Below are 12,074 nucleotides of genomic sequence, written 5' to 3' on the forward strand. Positions count from 1 at the left end.
TAAAGTTTTGCAGTACACTGACAGCCACGCACTAATTTTTTTTTGTTCTTTTTAGAATGAACTGAAAAGGCGCACAAAAACAGCTTTTATTTATAAAGCGCCTTTAACGAAATAAAACATCCCAATCTTAAAGGTATACATAATAACGCATGACTTTGTAAAATATGTGCAAGTTTCAAATATTGATCATGAAGAGTATGCTACTCTCAGTGGGATCACAAATCATGGGATGAGGTTACCTAAGCTATCTAGATGGAAACGAATGAAACACATTTCAATGTAACAGCGTATATAAATCAAAGCAGAAAACTGAGAGTACATTGACAAGCACCTTTAAATATCTCAAAGTCTTGCAGTTCAGCATAATATATGTTACTGTCATATTCAAGGTTACCATAAGTTGATAAGCTTGGAATTTAATCAAGTTAAAAATATTTTAGACAGCTTTCCCATTAGCTCAATGACTTTATTTGGTTAGTAGCCGAGTCATACAGAGCAGGAAGGTTCTAGGTTTGATCCCTGGCTCTGATTAATATCTAGCATTCCCCCGAATGTCAGATGATAATAGGAGCTGGTCCAGTTGTGGGGCTGAATTTTCCCTCCAAGGCAGGAAAGTCAGGATCGTTTCCAGGTCCCAAACCCACCCCGAGGGAGAAATGGTGACTTTTGGAATTTTCACGGATGTGCCGCTTTAATTGGCTTGGAGACAGGTTCCTTGCCCAGTTAATGGTGACAGGCAGGCTCTTGAAGCTGGAGGGGCAATCAGAGGCCTTCCTGCTTGAGAGGAGCAGCAGGCTGCAGTAGAAGGCAAGTAACTAAGAGGGTGCCTCTTTACCAACTTTTTTGAAACTGCCCTATGCTGCCCCCCCCCAACCCCCCCACCCCCTGTTTACTGCTAGGTGCTCTCCTCCAGGCAGTTAAAACTGACCCCCATCACGTTGGGAAACAGGAGGCAGACTGGAAAATCCCAGTCGGCCTCCTTTAAGTGCTCTTAACAAGGCTCTAAATGAGCCGAAAAGGCTATCCATCTTGTGGGGGGCAGGTAGTCCTGCTGACCCCGAACCCACCTCAGGAAAAAATGGCTGGCACCAGGTATGGGGTCAGGAAACCAGCATGTTGGCTGGTGCTGGTATTTTCAGGCCCCCTCCAGCTCTGCTCCTGCCCTCGGTGGGGCCCATAAATTCAGTCCGCGGTGTTTGGTGCAATCAAATAACCTGCTGCCAGACTCACACATGAATAAACATCACTTGGGCCATGTGTCAGTGGGGACCTGGTGCCTGCAGAACATTACCCCAGGAAGGATTTAACACCTATAGGACAGGAGGAGAGGAAAATATAGATTATATTTAGGGTAACTGTCCAATATCATGCTCCTGGCAATGAGTCTTGTGCAGGATTAGTGAGGTCACTGAGGTTGTGAAAATATTCCATTTCATGCAGTAGAATTTTGGAATTTGAATTAACACAGAAAAGGTGAGTTAAGTTTTAATCCATGTAATGCAACTGTCAACTCACTTTGAAATGATACAAAATAAAATCAAACAAAATCAGACCTGTGGATTAGTACACCTTGACATATGAGTACCTGAGTTAAGGCCCCTAATTCATGTGGCAATCTCTAGATTTTGAGTTCCTGAGTCCAGAAATATTATTGAGGGGAGGAGGCACTTTACGCATTGGAAGTGATTGAAAACCTGAAGGGAAGTCAACACATGTCACTTCCACAGGTCTCCCAGAAGCCAGTTCAAGATGGTATTTGCATAGTCCTGGAAACAGCCTGAGTAGGGAAACAATGGATAATAAGAGCAACTCAAAGAGGTATTTATGAAAATTGGGAAAGAATTTTTAAAATTGCTTTGTATCAATTTTTAATTTCACCAAAATACATTTTGGAGCACAATAAATACTGAGAAACCAATCTTAATGCAATTTTGTTAACAGACATTAAGTGCACTTAGCAGCAGTTGAAGGGCTAATATGAATACGTAAGATCTGCAAGGGTGAAACACTTCAGGTACAAACTAAGCATATTCCCGTAAGGAGGAAAGATGGGATACCCAAAGCTAGAGCTCCCTGGATGACAAGGAAATAGAAATTAAAATAAATTAGATAAAGGAAATTTATGACAAATGTCAGGTAAAGAATACAGTAGAAAATTAGGCAGAATACAGCAACTGTAGAGGCAAATTGAAAAAGGATATATAAGGGCAAAGAGAGAATATGGGACAAGGTTAGCAGGTAACATCAATGGGAACCCCAAAATCTTTATAAATATAAAAAGCAAAAGGACAGTCAAAGGAATAGCTTCTCAAGGGCAATTAGGGATGGGGAATAAATGATGTCCTTGCCAGTGATGCTCACATTCCATGAACGAGTTTCAAAAAAAGCTCCCCATCCAGGTGTGATGCATCCTTAGTTGCTGATGTTACATCCCTGTTCAAAAAAGGGGAGAGGAATAAACCTGGGAACTACAGGTTAATCAGTCTAATGTCAGTTACCCCCGAAGAAGCATGGGTTAATAAGTGAAAGCCAGCATCAATTAGTTAAAGGCAAATTGTGTCCGACTAGCCTGATTGAATTCTTTGATGAAATAACAGAGTGTTGTTGAAGGTTGCAGTAAATGTTGGATGTATGGACTTTCAAAAGGCATTTGATAAAGTACCACATAACAGACTTATTACAAAAATAGGACAGTGGTAACTTGGCTACATAATTGACTAAGGAATAGCAGGCAGAGACTAGTGGTGAATGGATGTTTTTCTGACTGGACAGAAGTATGCAGTGGGGTCCTCCAGGGTAGGTATTAGGACTGATGCATTCTTGTTTATATATAAATGACCTGGACTTGGGTATAGGGAGTACAATTTCGAAGTTTGCAGATGATACAAAATTTAGCAATGCTGTAAATAGTGAGCAGGATAGTGGTAGACTTCAGGTGGACATGGACCGGCGAAATGGGCAGACACATGGGAAATGCAATTTAAGTGTGAAATGATGCGCTTTGGAAAAAACAACATAGAGAAACAGTATAATCTAAATGGTACTATTTGAGGGGGGTGAAAAAGCAGATGAATCTGGGGTGCATATTCACAAATGCTTGGAGGTGGCAGGGCAAGTTGATAGATATGGCAATTAAGAAAGCATTTGAGATTTTTGGCTTTGTAAATAAGAACAATGAAGTGATGCTAAACCTTTACAAATCACTGGTGAGGCCTCAGTTGGAGTATCGTGTACAATTCTGGGCACCACACTTCTGGAAGGATATTAAGGCCTTGGAAAAGGCACAGTGAAGGTTTACCAGGATGATACTCGGGATGAGGGACTTCAGTTAAGTAAAGATTGGAGAAGTTGGGATTGCTCTCCTTAGAGCATGAAGGTTAAGGGGCGAACTAATAGAGGAAATCAACATTATGAGGGGTTTTAATAGAGCCACTAGGGAGAAAATATGTTCTCTGGAAAATGGGTGGATAATCAGAGGTCTTAAATTTAAAATAATTGGCTGAAGAACTAAAAGGGAAACAAGGAGAAATGATTTCCACACAAAAGGATGTTATGATCTGGAACTCACTACCTGAAAGGGTGGTGGAATTAGATTGCACGAGAACTTTCAAAAGGCAACTGGACATTTATTTGAAAATAACTAATTTACAAGGTTATGGGAAGAAAGCTGGGTGTGGGGCTAAATTGTATAGCTTTTCAAAGAGCTGGCACAGGCACAATGGGCTAAATTACACCCACCCCCCTTCTCTGCTGTAATATTCTAGGGTACACTGTACTTCAGACTATAGTGAAGTAAGAATTCTAATTCTTTAGTTATAAGGATGTCAGTTAGGTTTGAGTAGTTCATAATAGCTGTCTGAGCTTGAGAATAGATTGGTTCTTTGAAATAACTATTTAGCATTAATTACATACTTTCAATTATAAAAAGAGGGGTTTTAATCATTTGTTAGCTGTTCTGTTGGCGCTGAATGATTGTTTTACCATAGAACACATTGACTAATTAGCACTATCAGAACATGATTACCATAAGCTTTGCCTACATAACAACAGTCACTGCACCCCAGTAGTAATTCATTGCGTAAAGTGCTGTGAGGTGTTTTAATGTGAAAGGTGTTATGCAAGTGTTATCAAGAAATAATCTGTGCCTGATTGATCAGAAAACCAAATCAAATGTATTTTGAATAATTGGTCTATAAAATATATCAGTTGTCAATTTTTTTTCTTCCTTTATTAAAATTCTAGGCCATTCAGTTCTACAACATTCTGCACAATTAATGAAGCTCAGGGAAATTTTTAATCATCTGCTTTGGCAATAGCTTGTAATGTCATGAATAATCCAGCAGATGTTGCTCTAGAGGTGTGATTTTTGTTTAAATGTGCACAACTCCATACCAGTTTGTCTAAGTTTTAACTTTATTGTTGCACCAAACATCATCCAAAAAAAAACATTCCTGGACTAAAAATTTTAGCAATTAAACACAATTAGGGGTTCATGTACAAACCATCTGCCATATTTTATTGTTCAGTATATATGTTAAAGTACCAAACTCCCACAGAGTGCTAAGTGATTAGATTCAAAAATGGCTGGAATGCGTAGTATTTCCGATGGGAAAATATTAACTTAAATCATTGTATAATTGTTGCACACATTTATCGAGAATCTCAAATTTTCACAAGCAATGCTTCAAGTTTCAATGAATATAAAATGTTTCCATGACAATTGCTCTTTGCACCAATCAGTAAAATTGAGTTTTCAGTAAAACTTTCTAAACTATGTGTTAAGTCAGCAGGAATACCAACATTTGTCCTGAGGTAGGCTTTCCTAAATGTGTGATTTGCCTTAAACATAACCAGGATTTTTATTTGACTGAGGTACAATCCAAATCTGTGTCAAATCTCCTTTGGATAACAAGTATTTTTTTTAAAAACCATGATACCCTACAGGAACTTTGCTATATTTTAATATAGCAATTAGCACATCACTAACATTCAAATATCTACCAACTTATAAGATGCATAACATCACTGAATTCCACAAATTCAAACAGTAAGTTGGTAAAATCATACAACACGTATGTCATCACATTCACTCTTGTGTATATTCCTGTCCCCTTTGGCATAGATCATCCTGAAGATGAGTGACACAAACACAAATTTTAAGCAAACACCAGATCATATGCTATTTATCTTGATATTGAATCTACTGATGTTGACATGGCTGGGGAGAAAGGAAGATTTTTTTGAATGTTATGTGCAACAAAATTCTAAGCCTTTATAAACTTGCATGTAATTTCATTCCACTGGGTTACATAAAAAAATCTTCCTCCAGGGTTACAAGTTTAATATATTGAGGTTCCATACATCTAGTATGTTTTGCCTGCATTTTGTATCATGGCATTCTCTGTGGTTATTGAGCAATGTAATAACTAGTAATTTCCCACCACTACATTGATAGGAGTTGAGCTGCAATTACTGCTAGAAGCACCTTTTGCTACTATTGTCAGCATAATTTAATTGTTTCCTCCAGAGTCAGAATGCCAACATGGCATAGATGTAAGGAGGTTTACAAAGACATGGATCAGTAACAATAACTTACATCCCAGGCAATTCTCTCCTTTTATCAATTCTATCATTCCTGTAACAAAAATTGTTAGCTCTCATTGCTAAGCCCTTACACGGTGACAGGAATCTAGACACATGGCTCTCATGATCATTCAGATGCATTACATAATATGGTACTGAGACATCTAAACTAACAATGTCCTAGGTTTGATACCTGTTCTGTGCTGAATTAGCTCATTTCAACGGGGCAGTACAACAATTGAGCATTAGGAGAATGAAATCAGCCCGGGTCTGCAAACCTTATCACAATCCAGTGATCTTGATTAAAACTACGTTTACAACATGAGACCAGTGATGCCCTCTATAGTCATAAAGCTTGTGAATACTTAACTAACTAGGCTTACACATAGAGCATTCAATTGTCATTCAGAGGAGGTACTACAGAGCTGCTGGCAGCTTCAATGTGTACATAACACGACTCTTCCAGAGCGGAAGGGAGAATATTCAGGGCTAGAAAGGAGCCCAGATGCAATCATTTAGTTTTATAATCTGTTTTTCAAAAGTATTTTAAAAATATATATTTTGTGAAGTTGCACTTGTCATATTTATCAAATTACCACCCGCAGTGCCCCAATCTCCCTGCAGAAGGAGATAGGCATTAACATGGGGAAATTGGCCTCCCAGTTATTAACATGTGAGCATCCACCAGCAACTGCCCTGGGAATGTCACAGCCCAATTACTACCATTAGTTTGTATTCACATATTTTTAAAAAAACTCTCCATGTCTTGGTGCCAGTCTTTAACATGCCTCCCATGTCCTACATGTAAATTGCAGATGTACATCTAGAACATTGTCTTAACATTAACACAGCATTTACATTATAAATCTCTCTCCCTCCCTTTACCAACTTACTGTTTTTTGTGCAATGTGGTAAGCAGCAAATTCAGAACTATTTTACAATTATTTTTTCCTCTCAATCTGGAATTGTACATGTAACCTGTAGACAATAATTCAGAAACAACATTATTCATTGTAGATGAGGAGATGCACAAATGAATTGTATTTTGTGCACAGCAGCAACCAACTGACAGACTATGAAACTAAAAGAGGTAGTTGTGATTAAGGAAACCAAAAAAGTTGCATCTGTTCAGTACAGTACTAATACTGCAAAATTATATGAAAACTGAGTAATGAACTGACTCCTGCTGAAAAACCTTTTAGGCAGATTTCACTCTAAGTAGTAAAGAAAGTTGTACTTTACCAGTATTTGAATAGACATATTGAGCAACACGGTATGTTAAGTTGCCATTTTTGCCTCATTACATCTATTGTCACTTAAGAAGAAATATCCCATTTGCTTGTCCTTAGACTGGATATTTAAGAACTACCAAAAAGTACCAATATTTTCCTCTTACAAGCTCCAATCTATTTCAAGTGTGCTTTTGGTTAAATATCTGGAAAAGCACAGCAATTGATAGTAGGCAGGACTACTGAAATTTGGTAGTCATTTTTGTTCAATGCAAAAGGTTCTCTATATTTGTTCAAATGTTGTTGAAGGACACAAAGCTCAAACTGTTCAATTCAACAGCCTGAATACTTTGTAAAAGAGGATTTCATAGATTCAAAGTTCTGATCCTTTAAGTCACAGTAGACTGTGAAAAATACTTTTGTTATAGAACATCTGCTTGTTGGTCCATATTGGCTGGTATGTTAAACTAAGTTTATAATGTGTACAATGTTTGATTGTAAATTAAATACAAGATCATAGGACATGGAATAATCTGTAAATGAATTTTTTGCAAAACCATGTGTAATGAAACTATTGCTTTCTGTGCATAATGCTATTTTCTTTTTAAAAGCTTAAGGAAAATAGGCTTTCATTTATTTGGCCCTGCTCTAAAACAATGTTTTAAATCCATATCAAGTGAGAATCACTCCCTCAGCAATTTGTAATAAAAGTTTGTTTTTCTCAAATATTTAAATGTAGTTGTTCAGTGATTACCAAAGCTTTGCTTCCAGAATATGTAATCCAGGAAAATGATGGTAAAAACAAATAACTTGGTCCTCTTTAGGTTCAACTGTGAGTACTATCTATGCAACATTTGAATAAGTTGATTAAACAAACACAATTTGCCATCTCCAACCATGGATAAAGTAGAATCATAGCTTATCTCTAGTCTTTGGTGTTTGTTACAGTAAAGCAATATTGAGTAATACAACTTGGTTGTAGCTGGTGAGAAGTATTACAAATCTACGTAAGAAGGTGCTTTACAAAGCACGTTATTTTTAACTAATGCCTCAAGTACTGTATTCCAGATGCAGTTATTAATGCCATTTTACCATCAGTCCCTCCTATATAGTTCAGCATGTCATAAACTAGGACCTAGCCATGCAAGAAAAGTAAAAATCATAATAGAACTCATATTTTTAATGCACTTTTATCCCTTTATTAAGCCTCAATCCAATATCTGTTCCAACATGGCTAAATTTTCAGCATGTTACAATCTTTTTCCTTGAGTATCCATTGAATTTTAAGGGATTTTATATCTACGCATATATACCCAATTTGTTAAAGACAGCCTATATGGTCCAGCAAAAGGGATACTTTCTCTTACTTTAATAATAAAAAAATAATTAAACTGTGTTGCCAGAGTATAAATCTTTATATTACTGTTAATAGTGTATGGACTAAAAGCAATGCAGCAATTGTGGTCTTTCATTTAACTGGGCCAATGAATCCGGCTTAACTTTGTGTATTTGAATACATATTGGTCAATAAAGCATAGGAAAGTCAGTTAAATCAAAAGCTAACAGTAAGCTACTGCCATTAGTGTAACTGGGCCAGGCAAAAGTTTATTCTTTTATTTATAATACCAAATGAACTTTCAATGTAGGAGTTTAAGATAATAGTTTAGAAATGAAATTCATACTAAGTGGATTGGTTTCCATAAGCAGTAACTTTTTCATTTTGCAGGTGTTACCTGTGCTCTTAAACTATTATTGCAGTTTGGAAATTAAGCAATTCACTTACTGACACTTTGCCTTATGCAGCCTTCAAGTTCTTTTTGACGAAAGACCATTAGAGAAGGGGGAAAATAATCTTTGCCTGGCCACAAAACACTTCTTCACTGTCAATGGCACATTACTGTACTGCATGTGTGTTTACTGACAAACCAAATCCTAATTCACTTGCTTGCCGTTCAGAGATTCTGTGGTCAAATGCCTTTCTTTGGGTAGAAAAGATTTTGCTGCTTCATATTATGGAAAATTATACATGCATTCAAAATAAGAAAACAAAGTAATAGGGCAAAAGTACTTGTTAATAAAATGTTGCTCTTTTAAGTTTCACATGTCACTTAAAATGTATTTGCATGTCACAAAGTATGGTGTATATTAACATAAAAGTTAATTGATAATGTAGTATAAAAATTACTAGCTCCAGGCAAACAGTTAACTATTATATAGAGCCTAGAGAAATGCCTAGTCCTCCTAAATTCAGAAAGACAAGTCTACAAAATAAGAGATCATAATCGATTTCAAAGACTAACATAGGTTCACCTACATGATTCTAAGCCATGCCATAACCAAAAAAAAAAATTCATTAAAGAAAAGTAAATACTAAGTGGATAGTTTTGTGGCTGTGAATGTAGCATTCTACAATCTAGCATGGAATTTCAACGCGGAGCTTGGGTTGACACTCTATTACAATGGCAAGTTTAAAGAGTTGCTTTCAGGTGTACCATTATAACAGCCACTGCAATTACCTTCATGTTTGCCAAGGTCATCACCTTCAACATGTGATGTACATTTTCTATGTGAATCTCAGCAACAGGACAAATCCTTATATCGTATATTTCGTAGACCTAAAATGTTCATTGGCATGGTCCTATTAGCTGGTTTAACGTCAAGACTAATGCTTAGAAGCTTAACAGAATGAAAAAGAATGTGATGTGAACTTGCAGGTTTAGACTTCACCTTTATTAAATGTCAATTTCTTTGAAATACCTTGAACTGTACTAAAACAAAAAGTACTGTAGTGTTCCAGTGCTGTTGTAGTCCCTTGTTAAGACTATGATGAAAACAGTGTGATAGGGTTTTTAGTCCAGCTATTGACAGGAGCCAAGTGTTGAATGAGGTAGTGCCAGTCTTGCAGATTTACTGATCTTCTTCTGAGGATTCTGGTGAAGCGTGCTCCTCTTCTTCTTGCTCCACCTTCTCCTGAAAAAATAAAAATGAGAGTTTCAATCAATGAACTTGGATAAAGAGTTTGTAGAAAAACAATTTCCCTATAAATTTGGTTGATTTGGGCTTCGAAGTGCATTTCTTTCATGTTTGTCTTTTGCACTGCAGAATCCAGGCCAATCTGTAAGGCTAGGCTCTAACTATGAAATGAAAGTGAAAGGAAGTAAGACTGATCAGCATAAAAGAAGAAAAATAAAGACAAAGAACACAAAAAATGATCACATTTCAATGGAAATGAGCTGAAATGCTTGTGTGTAAGTTAAGTGCCACAAAAGGTAAATCCTGAACAAGTCCAAGGGAGTTGGGAATTCTTTGTGCACATGAACTTCTTTTAAAACAATATGCACTGAGCTAAGGGACAATAATTACCCCTAGAGCAATGGCTTCATATAATTCTCAGTCTACATGAGTTACAAACTTCAACACTCAAAATAAAAGCTCGGTGAGCAATTATGGCCAGGATTTACAGCCCCTTTTGAGGACGGGGTTGGAGGCAGGAAGGCTGGCAAAATGGCAAGGGAAGGCACCAGGTGTGCCCGACGCCTTCCCGCGACCTTACCATTTTGCCGGCAGCAGACAGCCTGCCCACCCGGAGCTCAATTGAGCCACGTAACTGGCCAATTAAGGGCCTCTTCCCACCTCTGCTAGCTTTTTGCCAGCGGCGAAGGGCTCTCTGCCATGTTGGGAGACTGTCAGCTAAATGCTGGTGGCCTCCAGGAGGGCAGGTGTGGGGTGGGACTCTGTTTAGGCACTCTTTGGCCCATGAACGGGCAACCCTGCGGCAATGCCCAACCCTGCGGCATTGGCCCTGCCTGCCATCAGCGGTTCCCCCTGCTAACCCTCGCGGGGCCTGCCGCCCCCACTCAGCTGGTTGTGAGGGCACATGTCCATCGCTGCATCCTCTTCCTCCAGTGCAGCCCCAGTAGTGGCTACTGCTCCTGGTGACGCTGCTGAGCTGGCAGCTCTTTGTGGCGGGACACCATACTTAATTGGACGGCAGGCCCGCCAGCAGCCATCTAATTGGTTGCTGCCCGTAAAATGTGGACCTGGGTCCTGCTGCCCGCCAAAGCGGGGTTGCCCTCCCACCACTCTGCTTCCAGCCCCGCCTGCGGGACCCCTGCTGTATTGGAAAAATCTCAGCCTACATTGTACTCTTATTAAACACCAACATCTTCAAGAAGAAACAACTCAACTGTAACTTCCCTATCAAATCCTTTTGTCATTTTAAACAGCTCAACTTTCTACACTGATGCGAAATGAAAATCCATACTTAGTGAAAATATTTATCTTTGTCTAGTCTTGTGTTGAGCTAGCTGATCTCAACTAGGGTGGCAGCAGAGATACAACAATTCTACAATTCTAGAATGGTATGGCACAGAAACAGTCACATGATCAATCAAGTCTGTGCCAGCACGTCTCTCCATGTTAACTGCAACATCTAATCCCACTTCTTTTCACTTGCAATATCCTTAATATTTCCCTTTTTCGAGCAACTAATTCCCTTTCAACAGTACTTATGGACTCTGCTTCAATAATGGTTTGTGGCAGAGAATTCCACATTCTAAGCCACCTGCCGTGTTCAGACAATTTTTTTAACTTCCCCCTTCGGCTCTTGTGTTGCTGGTTGCACATCGTCACGGATCAGCTCACATATCTTCCGTGAGTCACAGTCCATTTGAATAATTAGGACCGACTGATGTTGAAAATGCCTCTGATTGGAAGCTTGCCCACTAGGGGTCAGGAAATAGTGTGGCCATGCAGGATTTGAGGCCTGTAGCAACGTCAAGTCATTTTTGGTGCATGCACCCAATTATCATCAACTAAATGTCAACAAGATCTGTTGTAGGGTACAGAGTCCCTTAGATTGCAGATTCAGATGGTAAAGTGCTGCTACAGGAAGTTATCCCAAGGAAGGCAGCTCTCTTTAGAACAGACAAAAATGAGAGCTGCTCAAGACAAGTAGGAAGTGGCTGATGTAGTGAGTGCAAGCACTACCGCCCGTTCTTGGCCATACAGTGCCACCACAAGCTTAATGATCTTACCAGATCAGGCAAGGCCAGAGGATTCAGCCACACCTGCCAACCTACTAAGTCACTTGCACTGATCTTCCCCTCATACTGTGTTAAAGTATTTCAATTGTTTATCAATGCCTATGAAAAAGGAAGGTACTCTCTACTACACCAACCTTCATCTAGAACTGTTTATTCACACACTTCCCGATATGCATTCATACTGCATAAGCGACACATGGCAAGAATTGCTTGACAC

At 38.7% G+C, this 12,074-nt stretch overlaps 1 protein-coding gene across 2 annotated transcripts in view; it reads right to left on the reverse strand.

Annotated features, from left to right (window-relative positions):
- Positions 1-1,997: 1,997 nt before the first annotated feature.
- hmga1a (high mobility group AT-hook 1a) overlaps positions 1,998-12,074 on the reverse strand; it is a 138,798-nt gene continuing 128,721 nt past the window's right edge. For both annotated transcript variants that reach the window (XM_068057186.1, XM_068057184.1), the window contains one exon: positions 1,998-9,782. In XM_068057186.1, the coding sequence (XP_067913287.1) occupies positions 9,720-9,782 (63 nt within the window). In that variant the 3' untranslated portion in view covers positions 1,998-9,719. The remainder of the gene's footprint in view (positions 9,783-12,074) is intronic.

The sequence above is a fragment of the Heterodontus francisci genome, chromosome 25, assembly GCF_036365525.1.
Source record: "Heterodontus francisci isolate sHetFra1 chromosome 25, sHetFra1.hap1, whole genome shotgun sequence".
NCBI lineage: Eukaryota > Metazoa > Chordata > Chondrichthyes > Heterodontiformes > Heterodontidae > Heterodontus > Heterodontus francisci.